The sequence below is a fragment of the Arachis ipaensis genome, chromosome B10 (assembly GCF_000816755.2).
Source record: "Arachis ipaensis cultivar K30076 chromosome B10, Araip1.1, whole genome shotgun sequence".
Classification (NCBI taxonomy): domain Eukaryota; kingdom Viridiplantae; phylum Streptophyta; class Magnoliopsida; order Fabales; family Fabaceae; genus Arachis; species Arachis ipaensis.
In genome coordinates, this window is record NC_029794.2 from 2,728,955 (window position 1) to 2,744,236 (window position 15,282).

At 32.4% G+C, this 15,282-nt stretch overlaps 2 protein-coding genes across 10 annotated transcripts; one reads left to right on the plus strand and one right to left on the minus strand.

Moving 5' to 3' along the window:
• Positions 2,338-8,394, minus strand: LOC107624267 (programmed cell death protein 2). Of its 9 annotated transcripts, XR_002355017.1 has the most exons (13): positions 8,115-8,394; positions 7,884-7,988; positions 7,647-7,777; positions 7,457-7,554; positions 6,806-6,894; positions 6,613-6,721; positions 6,353-6,507; positions 6,196-6,266; positions 5,877-5,991; positions 5,639-5,760; positions 4,458-4,597; positions 3,752-3,948; positions 2,690-3,017 (listed from the first exon to the last, which is right to left on the minus strand). XR_002355017.1 is itself a non-coding variant. In XM_021112935.1 (11 exons), exons 1-11 carry the CDS (start codon positions 8,298-8,300, stop codon positions 3,938-3,940), a joined length of 1,173 nt encoding a protein of 390 aa, XP_020968594.1. In that variant the 5' UTR covers positions 8,301-8,394; the 3' UTR covers positions 3,423-3,937. The 9 variants fall into 9 exon arrangements, 4 of the variants coding, with proteins under 4 accessions (XP_020968594.1, XP_020968593.1, XP_016182242.1 ...); XR_002355018.1 differs by lacking the exon at positions 4,458-4,597 and having other exon boundaries at positions 2,338-3,022; XR_002355019.1 differs by lacking the exon at positions 2,690-3,017 and having other exon boundaries at positions 3,423-3,948; positions 7,905-7,988.
• Positions 11,871-15,024, plus strand: LOC107622865 (GDSL esterase/lipase At1g29670). Its single transcript, XM_016324920.2, has 4 exons — positions 11,871-12,219; positions 13,215-13,339; positions 13,449-13,694; positions 14,326-15,024. Exons 1-4 carry the CDS (start codon positions 11,961-11,963, stop codon positions 14,803-14,805), a joined length of 1,110 nt encoding a protein of 369 aa, XP_016180406.1. The 5' UTR covers positions 11,871-11,960; the 3' UTR covers positions 14,806-15,024.

Below are 15,282 nucleotides of genomic sequence, written 5' to 3' on the forward strand. Positions count from 1 at the left end.
GGCTGCAAAAAAGGGAAAAAAATAGTAAAAGAATTGAATGCAACTCTTTTAGGGCCATGGATTCCTTACTCCCACTTTTATGTGGGAGTATCATTAGCCAACACTAAAATAATTATAAAAAGAACCCCATTCTTTTGTTTTTAAAAAAATCAATAATTAGATATTGACCCTCTAATTACTTTTTTTTATACATTTTTCTTTTTTCTCTTTAATTTCACTATTTCAGATTCAACGTAGTGGTGAGAGTGAGACATTTGGTCTGTTAGGGTTTTTTTTTTCCTCTTTCAATCACTGTAGCGGTGTAGCCATTCTCTCTTCCTCTCCCTCCGCAGTCTCTCTCGTTCCCTTCAGCCGCCGCCGCAACCCGCTTCATCCGCCGCCGCGCAACAATCTTCCGCCGCTGCGCAACCCGCTTCCCCTGCCGCCGCGCAACACGCTTACCCGCCGCCGCAACCTAATTTTCTATTAGGTGTCGTTTTCTCCCAATCTCTTGTATATGATATATTTTATTGTTAATTGTCTCTTTATGTGTTTTAATCTATGTTAATTGCTTTCATACTTTTTGTATAATTCAAATGTGCAGTTGTCGTTTAAGCTTTTGATTTTGTTCTTCAAAGTCTCGCCTATTTGTTTTTCTTAATATTATACAGTAATTTTCAATTCTCTTTGAAGACATGTTGTTATGGCTTACGAATGAACTTGTGTCAATTTTATATGAGAAATAAAAGGTTCCACAGGTCTAGCATACACACACAAGTGGTACTAAAACTGCAAAGATAATTCTAAATTTTACTGACATTCAATTATATTTTTGTTTCTGAAGTAGTGTCTCTTTTTTGTTTTTGTCATATTAATTACAAACACAACAATACTACATGAAGATTGTATTAATGTTGATCGCTGGTTTTAGAGTTCATAATCTAGAAATAGATGTTATCTCAAAATGAAAATGAAAATAACAATAATAAATATATAAAAGTATTGCTGGGTTTTTAACATGTGTGGAATTATAGCATTGGTTAGTTTTAGCAATTTTAGCACTTCAGAGAGTTATGTTTTTCTTACTTTCAGATAGCATTGATTAGTTTTAGCAATTTTGACTAGTTATGTTTTTTGTCGGTGGAAGATAAAAATTTTGCAAAACCGTTTACATTTGTTGTTGAGAAACATTGCTATGCCATTATTATGCATGGACTAGGGTTCAAGTTCAGAAGATATTATAGCATATTCATAGAAGTTGTTGCATGTTAATTCAATCTATTATGTTTGTATTATATTTTATTACTGTCAAGCGATTACTTGGCTTAGGATTATGCTGTTCTTGATTCTTGTATCTGACATTGTCCTACCACATTAGTGTATCATTATGTTTAAAACACAATTCTTAGCCTTTTCATGTGTTTATGCAAATTAGATTATTAACATTGTGATTGAGTATCTATTTTCTTTTGTTTGGCTTGGAGTTGAAATTGTCCCTGTCCTCAATGGCCCAGTTTCATAGTGGTTGCTCTCCAAGCCTGCAACTAGTATGATGATGACTTGATTTTCACTTTATCATGCTTAATTTCTGTATTTTTCTGTTCATATCTGCCTGACTTTTTAGCTAATGATTATGAATAGAACCAGCTAGGCTTGGTAATAATTAGTCATGTAGTTCCACCTGTTTAGTGTTTTATTTGCTGGTATTTATGACCGTGTTTTATGTGATTATCTGATTGATGGATCTTATGTAAAACTAACTGTATTATGCTGGTTCTTGTTCAATAAAGTGTTAGATAATTAGTATATCTTAAATTTTTAATTGGATAAAAAGTAACTAGGAATTGAATATTAATAATTAAAATGAGATTAACCAGAAAGTAAATGGTACTCAAATCCACTACATCTCAAAATAAAAACATGTCTGAATATAAGTATATACTACTTTACTAGTAGACAAGACATACAAGAATGCTTAATTAGCTTCTTATATGTGATAAGTTGCTTTTGCATTTGTCAAATAAATGTAAAATCAACAAGCATGATACAGTTCAACAGTGTGTAAAATATAATTTTCTGTGATTCGATAAGAATATAACATCTAAATTTGTAGTTATCACAAACATATAATTTCAATAGAACCTTTAAAATTTCAAATTTCATTATTACTAACAACATTTCTGGATACAAAGGATAAAAATATCAGGAGACATCAGGTAGTTTACTTATTTATTCATTTTGGTGAAACTGGATTTATTAAAGAGGCAAAATTGAAAAAATAAGAAAACAATTAGCTCCTACAATATCCATCTCCCAATGTGTTTTTCTAGGAAACATCTGGCAGCTTGCCCTATGACAGGAAAGAGAATCCATAATATACAAGAGAGCAACAATGACAACAGATCGTCTTTAATTCGAATAACAATTTTCTAATACTATTTAAATAAGTTGCTTAAGTAATTTGAAAGAAGATAAGAAGAAGAGTCTTGTCCCACTAGATGAGGTCAGCTAGTGGAGCAAGACTCTTCTTTATGTGTGAAAAACAAGGCTAAACATATTAAAAGATACTAACAAGTTGAGACAAACTATTTTATTTCTGAAAGAATTGATAATTAGATATTTTCAACAACATAAAAGTATGTATGTAAACATTACCCCAAGCCACAGTGAATTTTTCACTAAAGTCAATCTCCTTATTTCTTGTTTTTTGTTTTTTTTTTGCTTGAATAAATTATAGTATAACAGAGATTGGAAGAAGATAAAGTCAGCACCAAAAATCCCCAAAGGCTATTTCTATAATACTTCTAAAGGCTAAATAAAAGTAAGTATTTTGTGGCTTGGATTGCCTCATTCTAAATAACAAAAAAGAAGAAAAAAAACACAAATACAGGTGCTACAAATCTCAACAAGCAATTTCTTATGACAATCTTCCGCACACAAGATAAAGGTTACCTCAAAAAACAAGAACAGATGAGGCAGAAGCTCCTTAATTAAAAGATGCACAGCAGCCGTTGGGTTTTGTGTGCCTCTTTCCTCTCCTACACTTTTTCATATTTTGTTTATTAACTACTTGTTATGCTCTAAGATTCAAAATTAATGAATATTGTCTTATTATTATACTTTAATTTTATATGCTATTACACCTTTTCAGTTTGCACTCGAACAGTAACTGATCTAATTAACTAAATCAAAATTACACATGTAGTCAACTTTATATATTTGTTATTATTATTTTCATTTTGAGATCACCGCTATTTCTAAATTATTGGAACTCTAAAACCAGTGATCAACATTAATACAATTGAGAATGATTTCATGTTCAATGTTCCAGTAAATATACAGCAATGAGTATTTCAATTGAATTATGTAGTGTTGTTGTGTTTGTAATTAATATGACAAAAACAAAAAAGAGACACTGCTTCAGAAACAAAAATATAATTGAATGTCAGTAAAATTTAGAATTATCTTTGCAGCTTTAGTACCACTTGTGTGTGCATGCTAGACCTGTGGAACCTTTTATTTCTCATATAAAATTGACACAAGTTCATTCGTAAGCCATAACAACACGTCTTCAAAGAGAATTGAAAATTACTGTATAATATTAAGAAAAACAAATAGGCGAGACTTTGAAGAACAAAATCAAAAGCTTAAAGGACAACTGCACATTTGAATTATACAAAAAATATGAAAGCAATTAACATAGATTAAAACACATAAAGGGACAATTAACAATAAAATATATCATATACAAGAGATTGGGAAAAAACGACACCTAATAGAAAATTAGGTTGCGGCGGCGGGTAAGCGTGTTGCGCGGCGGCAGGGGAAGCGGGTTGCGGCGGCGGCTGAAGCGAACGAGAGAGACTGCGGAGGGAGAGGAAGAGAGAATGGCTACACCGCTACAGTGATTGAAAGAGGGAAAAAAAACCCTAGCAGACCAAATGTCTCACCCTCACCGCTACGTTGAATCTGAAATTAAAGAGAAAAAAGAAAAATGTGTAAAAAAAAGTAATTAGAGGGTCAATATCTAATTATTGATTTTTTTAAAAACAAAAAAATGGGGTTCTTTTTATAATTATTTTAGTGTTGGCTAATGATACTCCCACATAAAAATGGGAGTAAAGAATCCATGGCCCTCTTTTAGAGGCAGAATTTTCTCCCTGTTTTGAGTGTTGAGATTCACCAATCACCACCGAAATTAAATTGTGCCTCTAAAATAGTAAAATGGCATAGGCCTCACATATATTCTATCATCTCATGAATGAGCAATATAATGAATTAGTTAGTGTGTCTTTGTCTCGGATTATATAATTTGCTATACTTTGTATTGGATTTGATAAATTCAAATTCTAAATCAAACTCAATTTGAGATGATATCTAGCAGTTTGAAGTGGGCCGATTAAAAACAGTAATCATATTAAAACTCTCATACATAAAAAAAATTTAAAATTATGTTCAAATAACAAGAGATGAAGAACCTTTGATTGTCCTAGTTCTTTGATTCCGCTTCTCAAGGATTCGCTCTTGCAATTCTTTCCTCTTTCTGATCGAAATTCTGAGCTATAGCTACTGTGTTAAATTCAATTTCCTAACTTGGCTTCTTGTTTGTATTTTTTCCCTTTAAAAAACAAGTCTATTGTCAATTGGTAGAGAAGCATAATATTATTCATTTCGTGTTATCATATTCCGTCTACATCAACTTAGTGAAGTTCTATTTTATTTAAAGAAGCTTCTATTCAACAGTGTAATCATCTTCTCTTCTCTTCTCTTGATTAAGTTTTGAACTTTGATTTATGGACCCTTGCAATGCCTTACTGATTAAATGGTTAATGCATCACGAACAAAAATATCTCTAGAAAAAAGAAAAATACATTATACATAGTAGGAACTCCAAAAACAACACAAAGGTACAAAAAAGAGCCGAGATAATACTCAATTTAGTACCTAAACTTGCATGCAAGCCTCAATTTAGTCCTTAAAGTTTTAATTGCCTTTATTTAGTCCCCAAACTTTGTGAACATAACTCATGTTAGTCCTTTAAACAATTTTCAACGTACAAACGTTAACGGAACACTATCGTGAACAGCCGAATGCCACACTAAACTTTGTAAAATGATGTCGTTTTAGTTTTGGCACTCAAATAACCCAAAAACAACATCATAAATGGTGTTTATTAAAATTTTACCTAACAAAATAAGTGATACGATGCCCTTTTTGAGCTATTTAAATGCCAAAACCAAAACTGCATCATTTTACAAGTTTTAACTAGTCTATAACAGTGCTCCATTAACGTTTTTATACTAAAAATCGTTTCAGGGACTAATATGAGGCACGTTTATAAACTTTGGGGACTAAATAGAGGCAATTGAAACTTCAGGAACTAAATTGAGACTCGCATGTAAGTTCAAGGACCAAATTGAGTATTAAGTCAAAAGAGCCTACTTCTAATGAAAGAGAAAAGTTTCAACAAAAAACTATAAATTACACATAACCAGTCATGATCCTCAAAGTTGAGGACTAAGGTAAATGCATATATTCCTATCCCCACATCCAAAAAGTCTAACAAAAACATCTTAATTTTTTTTCTAATACAGGGGCAAGGTCAAAATTTCAGTGTATTGTATTATGGGAAGGTGAAAAAAGTTGAACAAAAGCATACTCGTCTTTGTAAGGCAAACCTGCTTCGCAAGAAGCTTCACATGCATACACCACAATTGAAGCCCAATCCAAAGAGTCTGCTTCATTGTCTACTCCAAAGTAATATAGCAGCTGTGGTAAAATCTGGCGCCACCAACAATAATAACAGCTTATTAACTAAAACTCTAAAAGTAACATCAACACCAATAGAAAAACCATGAAGAACCTTTCGAGCAAAAACTTCTCGCCTATCTAACTACCTGAAATTCATGACATCTTGGTCCACCACAATAACTGCATTTAGGGATATCAGCATTGGATGGCCGACCACTCGAAACAGGCCATATTGGCTTCGCATTTGTATCCCTATAGTACCTGTAGTTACCATAAGTTTGTATCAGTCAATTGAATGGAAATATATCTTGAAATCAGTTCAATTACTTGGGTTATTTTGAATTTGTTTATCCCTTAGGCAAGAAAATCTGGTTTTGGAACATTTTTAGCAAATAAGCTGCCATCATGAAGACGCTGAAAGAAGTTCTTCAACTCAGTTAAGCACTCTAAATAAATAATAATCACCTCAACACTTGTTCGAGGGCCTTGGCAATGCGTTCTTGGAAGTCAACCCAACTCTTTTTGTCATCATCACCCTGTTTGCAAATAATATTGTGAGCAAATGATATGCTTAAACAATAAGCAAGATAATTTCAGTGATGAAAACAGCTGCAGATAGTACCTGAAAACTATCCATAAGTGAATTCATTGTGTCATCAATCTTGTTCTTCGAGATCAAGGAATTAGATAAGTCGTTATCCTCAGGAATGTCTGTGTTATATTCACTTTCGTGTTCAATGATGATTTCAAATTCAGGCCACACATTCTTGCTTCCAACTGTATGGTAAGACATCAGATGTAATGAACATTATGCTAGAAAGTATTAAATTTTAGATTAACCTACGTGACTCATGAAATATACAGGTCTTAAACAACTGTGACCTTTATGAGACTCCAATGAAGTGGCTCCAGTTTTATTCGATTCGCCAATAGGTGAAGAAACTTTCATCTGCTGGCAAACAAATTTATGACCTGAGCGCCAACTCATTACCTGCAAATTGAAAATGGGAAGGAATTTTATAGGATGAAATTTGTGAAAAGGAGACTAAATGAGACATTTAATCAATTCAACTACCTGGTGTTTCTCAGAGCAGTACCACACCTGTCTACAACTACTGCAGAGTTTATCTCCTTTCCATGTTCCACACCAATTGCAAAGAGTAGCTAAAAGAAAGAGAGAATCCTATCTTTTAATAAAATATGCCTAATCAATAGAAGTACTAATACAGCGATCTTAATGTAAAAGCAGGCCATATATCAGTCATATACAAAGCAAAAATAATAGTAGAAATAATGCAGAGTATAAGAACAATAAAGATACAATGTAAGAGCAACTTGTTTGTGGAATCAAATTTTGAGATTGAAATGTAGCAAAAGCATGGTGTCACAAGATCAAAAAGATGGGTTGCATCTTGCATGTACACACACATGAACTCTATAACTCATGCAATAACTCTAGAATGCTACTCTTCATGATGAAACAGTCACCGGTTAAAAAATTCATAAATCAACAGATACAACTAAGAAAACTAGCAATTGAAAAACAGAACAGACACCACATAGAGACAGAAGCAGAGACCATCTGATAATCATGGATACCCATTTTCCCAAGATACAAAATCACACAAACACTAGAATTAATGAATCAAATTGCAATAGCAAATACATTTAATATATGTATGATACCCAACAAAAGAGCCAAAAAATAAAATGATGATAAACCAACCTCCAATGCCAGAAGGTTTGTAATTCCCATCATACTTAGGCGGTTCACTTGAGTAAAAAGGATTAAAGCGAGGTAACTGACAACGGAAAACCTTCACACTTCAATAAATCATTACACAATCAGAATTGATTGGCCAAAAGAACCCCAAAAAAATGGAAGAAAACTTTCTTTGTTGTCAGACATTACCAACCTTCTAGATGGCTTCTCCGGGTGGCGTTTCCACTGCTCATGCTGATCCCTGAGAAGACATTTCATGGAACGGCACATGAAAACAAACAGCATCCGATGAAATGCACTTTCCTTCTTAGTAGGTGCATAAACCTATCATTTCAAGAATTCCACTAATCCCTTAGCTGGGTAGAAGAAAAAGGATATATCCTACTAATTGGTGCAGCTAAAACTTCTCCTAACTTGAAATTTCACTCACATCTTTGAATGAATAGAATACCTGAAGCAAGAATTGTAAAGGTTCGCCACAAATGTCACAAATTGATGACCTCCCTAATGGTATATCCACAGGATCAAGCCAAGCCTACACCAATATTCATAAAATGAACATACGACCATAAAAAATTGAAACTTTCCATTTTTTTATATAACAGCAAGGTTTTAGTTTCATTGAATAAGAGGGATGAACACAGAAGCATAGTGGGAGTACCGGTACTCCGCCAGCTTTGCTGGGGAAAAATTGGCGCTCAAGAGACCATTCATTTTTGGGGTTCTCAACGAAACCAAGCGTGACAGCTTCTTCTTCTTCGTCATCGTCGTCGTCATCATCTTCGTATTCGTCAATTCGAAGGGACTTGAGCTTCTCGGCATGGTCTCCTATGGCGTCAACGTCCATAGTAGTATGCTTGAGAACGAAGGTTCAGGAGTAGGGTTTTAGGCAAAGCTCTGAATATCAAACCAGTCAGGCTATCGAATAAATGAACCGGATTGAACCAGATTAAACCGGATAATAAAATTTCTGAATAAACAACTTGTAGTTGACAAGATAGAGTGGGCTTGCAGTTCTCTTTGTTGAAAACCCAAGTCCCATGAAGCCAAGGCCCAAAATTTATTATATTAATCCATAAAAGCTAATTCTGACCGTTATATTAATCTATAAACTCTTTCTAATAATAAATTAGCGAATAAAATATTAAACTAATTATAATTTATTATGCTAAATACAGAGCTAAACGAAGTCGTTTCGTCTTGATGATTAAATAAAGCAAAAAATAAAAAGACAAAAATTTATATAATGTGTAGATCGTATTATATTATTATCTGCCTCATCCTCCAAATCAAAATGAGGTTATTTAATTTTGTGTATAATTTGATAATATTTCGTTGATTCAATAAAAAAAATCTAAAAATTAATATAGTAAATTTTGAATATAAAAAGTAAAATAATAAAATCAGTAAATGTTAAAGATGACTGTCATAATCTAGTCAGGCAAATTTATTTCCTTAATAAAAGTTTATTTTATTTAAATTTTTTATTTTTATCCGTACTTAATTTTTCGAGCACATCTTTAATGATTTGCTCTCATAAACGGAATAAGAAATAAGTTTTTACCCAACTCCCTGTTGTTGAATTGGTGGGATAATAAGGGGATAGATGTTGATGGCAACCCAATGCAAAAACTAGTGTAACACCGACAAAGAAAATGTCAACCACAACTTGCAAGGCAGCATAGAGATTAGGCTGACTTGGCTCAAAGCATATTAATTAAGGAGTAAAGAAATTGGAACTTGGCCAAACAATAATAACCATATGGTTTTTATTAGGAATCACGTTTTCAAATCCATTAACCAAATACACCGTTATTAGACCTTTTTCATCATAGATACGCATCATGCATGGAGTATATATCAATGAGAAGTTTGTTTCTTACTTAAGAATTGTAATAGATCGTTTGAGCATTATGCAATAGTGATTTGGCCATAGAAAAATGGGGGAAAAGAAGTCGATTGAATATATAATTTTGATCTAAGGAGGAGACCATATCTAATGATAAAAAAAAGCTGCGTAATAGTGATTTGACCTCTGCCTCACGTACTGCTCCAAACACGTTATTATTAAGACGACGACCCATGTGCATGTGATCATGGTGCCTCAACAACAAATGCATGACGCCTTGATTGTCCAAATGTTTAATTTGCATAGTTACTTGTTCATTTATATTTGTAACTACATAGATCCATGAAAAGCAATAACTAAAGGAGAACAAAGCTAATACAAAGTAAAAAGAAGTACAAATGAATTTTTTTCCTTAAAAATTCAGATCCAGTCAACTTTATATAAAATTAATAGTTAAAAATAGTTGAATGATCTGACTAAATTTTCATCTAATTATTTTTAATTATCAATTATACTTGAAGTTGACTACACATAAATTTCAACAAATTTTTTTTAATTAGCATATATATAATTTTGCCACATATAAAAAGTTAAGTTATAAATAGTGTTATAATAAGAAATAAGTTTGGTCCCAAAGGCATAAGGGGATGTTGATGGCGAGCGAATGGAGAAAGGGTAACGCCGACACAGAAAATGCAAAGCAGAGGTTAAGCTGATAATTAAGGATTAATGGAGTCTGCAATTTTTGCTTGCACTTCACTTTACACGGCGTGACAGCTATATCTGATATCTCTCTCTAGCTAAAACCATTACATACTCCTCTCTGCTCTCTACTCTCTCTAGCTATACCCACCACCATTTATGATTTGTTGACTAAATGAAGCCATAAACACTGCTCTCCTTCTCCTTCATTCAATTCAACATCTCTCATTAATTCCCTTTGGAAAAGCACACTCATTATTATTGTCTATTGAGTTGCATCGTTAATTGTTGAATGGGTCAAAGTTCCATCATAACAAATTAAAATTAAAAGGAGATAGAATGAGATATACAAGGTTATTGTTTTATATATGTGTTAATGTTGCGAGTGTGAGGAACGCATAAAGTTAGTCCCACATTACAGAAAGTAAGGAAGAGTGAAGAATTTATAAGATGAAAAACTCATTAAATTATTATCTTTAAGGTTTTGAGTTGGATGTGATATCTTTTTATCTTATGTTCTCTCGCTTAATTACCCATTAACTTTCTACCTTAAGGTTTTAAGTTTGATATCTTATGTTTTGTTAATATATGTCTTTAAAATAGATGATAAATTTAGAAAAAAATTAATTTGTAATATTAATATATATCTTTAAAACACAAGATATATAAACCCTTTTGATAAATTGAGGCATATCATCCATTTTAATTTGTAGATATATATGTGCAAATTAATCCACACATCACTCCCTAGTCTTGTATTTTGTTACAGTTGTCTCCATTGACATTTTATCTATAGCCATACCCTATCTATGTTTATATAATAATTTGTTTCATTCAAATGCTATATCTAACCATGTGCGTGACCGATATGCTGATCATAATAGTTTGTTGTCAATCAATAATATTAACTAATCCAGAACCACCAATATTCATGCCTAATTTAAATCTACTGAATGTTGAATAATGCGACTTGAGATAACAAACATTGGTATATGGTGCAACCAAATAAAATTAAATCACCCTTATTAGGCGTAGGCGACGATGCATACTATTTTCAGACAAAGATATTTTTCTTTTTTCATAAGGAGAAATAATGATTACTGTAATTCATATTAACCAATTTTGGATGTCATCATTTCATACATGTTATTATATCTTTTTTGTATTGAACATTCCCAGTAGCCAGCTAATACTATTTATTTAATATTTTACCCAGTTTATAAACCATTACCCCGTTTATAAACCATACATATGATTTTACTAGGATAAAAGTTCAGGTGCAATCGACTTTATGTGAAGTTAATAATTGAAAGCCGTTAAATGATTTAACTGATTTGACTAAATTTTCATCTAACATTTATCAAATTTCAACTTCACGTCAAGTCAACTGTAAATGAGTTTTCACATTTTTTTTTTTTACTATAGATATAGTTTGGTTCCATTGAGTAACGAACACCAGCGCGAGCCCAATTAATATGATAGCGACAATACGATATATAGGAAGTAGCCAATGTGAACATTTCTTTTAATTTGTGCTTAATTAATTCAGTTAATTGGTTAAATCGAATAACCACACCCCTCCTAGCGCATCATAAAATATATACATATAATATATAATGAATGTTTAAGGTACTACTACTAATAATGCGAAAATTGCCATAATTGCAAAGTTCGATAAGAATAATATAATATTAAGAGGTAGTGGTACACTGCCAAGCTTGGCCCTGTCTTCCAATTTCTTCATCACATTATGTCCGCGTGAATTTAATGTTCCTAACTAACACTCTCAACTGTAAAAGTTGTAAAAAATAAAATAAAACAAAATAAAGCATACTCGGTACTCTTCTACTTCTATATATAGTTGTTCTCATTTCACAAATACTTCATAGCATCGACAAAGTAAACAACACAGCTTCCACTTTGCCAAGGGTGACTTAGCTTCATTCAATTAGATCAATGGTGCTCATGATGAAGTGGATTGTGAAGATGATAGTGGCAACATTGCTGGTGGCGGTTCTTCTGAGTAGTAGTAGTGAAGTAGTTGAAGGTGCACCACAGGTACCATGCTACTTCATATTTGGGGACTCATTGGTGGACAATGGCAACAACAACAATCTTAACTCTTTGGCTAAAGCCAATTACCTGCCTTATGGGATTGACTTTGGTGGCCCAACTGGAAGGTTCTCCAATGGCAAAACCACTGTTGATGTCATTAGTGAGTTTCCTTCTAACTTCTAACTCATCTAAATTGCATGAATATCATGTCCTTAATTAAAATCACATCCTTTTTATAAGGTTCTTTAACTGCTTTTCACATGCATGACCTTGCTTGTTAACGTCATCTATCATTGTCATAACCATCTTTATTAACTAATCACAAATTCACAATAATAATAATAATAATATCTAGGTGAAAATTTAGGTACAGCCGATTTCACGTGAAGTTTATAGCTGAGAGTCATTAGATGATTTGATTGATTTGACTAAATCTTCATCTAACGGCTCTTACCTATCAACTTCACGTGAAGTCGACTGCACCTGAGTTTCCACCTAATATCTATCTATAGTCAACCGTCTAAGATTTGACATCTTTTAATATGGCTAATTAATTACCTTTAAATAAATTTATCGACTTTCAATCTAGGGCCAGTTTTTCAATCATTAAATTTGAGTTATTGTTTTTTCATGCATGCATGCGTTCATTTTTTATTTATGCATATAAATGTTGGCACCATATTAGAAGGTCTTTGCCTACCCCTTACTTAAATTGAATTCCAATCACATGGGCTTGTTAGGTATGCCATTAATATGCAGTATAAGATAGTAGTCCTTTGATCGGTAGAAGAATTTAAAGTGCACCAGCATAAAAATTCTACTAACACATGCCCTTGTCAGTTTTGTCACCTTAATTATTGATGATATATATATACCTATGTACAAAATTTTTTTGGAGGGGTGGTTTAGTAAAATCAAAATTAACCGTAATATTATAGTGACAAAAAAAAACAGTCAAAACTTATCTTATTTAAAATTTATTAATTGTCATAATAATTAATAAATATTAAATAAGGTAAATTATGACTGAATTTGGCTATTTTTTTTGTTACTAAATATTTTTGAAATTAACAAAGATGGTAGTGGGGGAAGATATGTGCATACATGAAATTTTTCTAACTAATTTATGTTGGAATTTATTAATTTAATTAACAGCTGAGCTTTTGGGGTTTGATGGTTACATACCTCCGTTTTCAAGCGCCAGTGAGCAAGAAATACTCAAAGGAGTCAACTATGCATCAGCAGCTGCTGGAATCAGAGAAGAAACTGGAAGGCAATTGGTACTATTTAATTTAATTTCATTTCTTCAAAAATGTTAGAAGGTTTTTCTATTTTTGGGCATGCAAAATAATTATGTTGTTTTGTGTAAAATTTGTTAACTTTTTATAGGGAGACCGTATTAGTTTCAGTGGGCAAGTGCAAAATTACCAAAAGACGGTAGCCCAACTTGTAAATATACTAGGAGATGAGAACCAAGCTGCAAATTACCTGAGCAAGTGCATTTACTCAATTGGACTTGGAAGCAATGATTACCTTAACAACTATTTCATGCCACAATTATATTCCTCCAGCAGGGAATACACACCACAACAATATGCCGATAATCTTCTTCAAGCATATGCTCAGCAACTCAGGGTCTCTCTCTTTTTCCCCTTCATTTATTCACTTTTATTTGCAAATAATACGTCAATATGGCTATGTTTTATTCTAAAAACATGATAAGATAGGACAAAAATTAATATTTCTGTATTTTATTTGATGATAAATTAAAATAAATTATAAAAATTTAATTTAATTTAATTTTTTTCATTTAAAAAATTAAAAAAATATATAATAATAAAAAATATAATTATATAAAATTAACAAGAATAATAAAAAAATAATTTGTGTCTTTTGTTAATATCTTTGTGTTGTTTCTATTATGATAGATACAAAATATATTAATTTACAACGTCTTTTCATATCCGATTTTGCTAGAGAACCAATTAGAAAGGTAGCTAATTAGAGCTAATCAACTAGTTGAAAAATATGAGATCTCTTATAAAAAAGAAAAAACAACTTTTTACTACCCTAATTTTTTGAATTTGAAAACTAAAAATATAAAGAACTGACTTGAGTTGGTTTATGTTATAGTTGGCTCTCTAAATTTTTTCGTTCATGTTTTATCTGTTAAATACGATTTTGTGTCTCTATATTCTTATTTCAGTGTCTCGTGCTTGTAAATAAAAGCTAACTAATAGAAGTTTCCTTTTTTTTTTTTCTGAAGATTCTGTATAACTATGGAGCAAGGAAGATGGCGCTATTTGGAGTAGGTCAGATAGGTTGTAGTCCTAATGAATTGGCCCAAAATAGCCCAGATGGTACAACATGTGTAGAAAAGATCAATTCAGCAAACCAAATATTCAACAATGGATTGAAATCCCTTGTTGATCAACTCAACAATCAGCTACCCGATGCAAGGTTCACCTACATCAACACTTATGGTGTCTTTCAAGATATTATAAGCAACCCTGCATCCTATGGTTTCAGAGTTACAAATGCAGGGTGTTGCGGAATAGGGAGGAACAATGGTCAAATTACATGTCTGCCCCTGCAACCAGCGTGCGGGAACAGAAGGGAGTACGTGTTTTGGGATGCATTTCATCCAACGGACGCTGCCAACACAATCATTGGTAGAAGGGCTTACAGTGCTCAATCTTCATCTGATGCTTACCCTATTGATATCAATCGCTTAGCCTCTCTCTGAGATTCACATCCTCTACAATGTTCTCTTCAATTTCTCCCCAAGTTTTAATTATTATTATGTCATATGTATACTAGAGGAAACACCTCTTAAATTTTCTCTTTTCTATACCGTAATTTATACTTATAATAATGTCTAAGTAGCGTTCACAGATACAAGTGCAATTTGTAATGAATTTTGGTAAAACTTATTTGCTTACTGATTGAAACTTCTTGTGCCTAATCATGTTATAGTGATCAGTTCACTCGTCTGCTTAAATAAGTATCGAGGTTCGAATCCCGCCTTGTACATGCAACAACTCATTGACCAGCAGTAGATTCTTAAATGGAGCTTAAATCCGCGACGGATTAATCCTTGACCTGTCGAGTTTAAAAATATCATGGAAAACAAAAAAAAATCATGTTATAGTGGACTTTTAACTGCTAATCTACGAATTTTCAAATGATTTAGGCTTAATTCAACCAAATTTCTTTGTTAAAA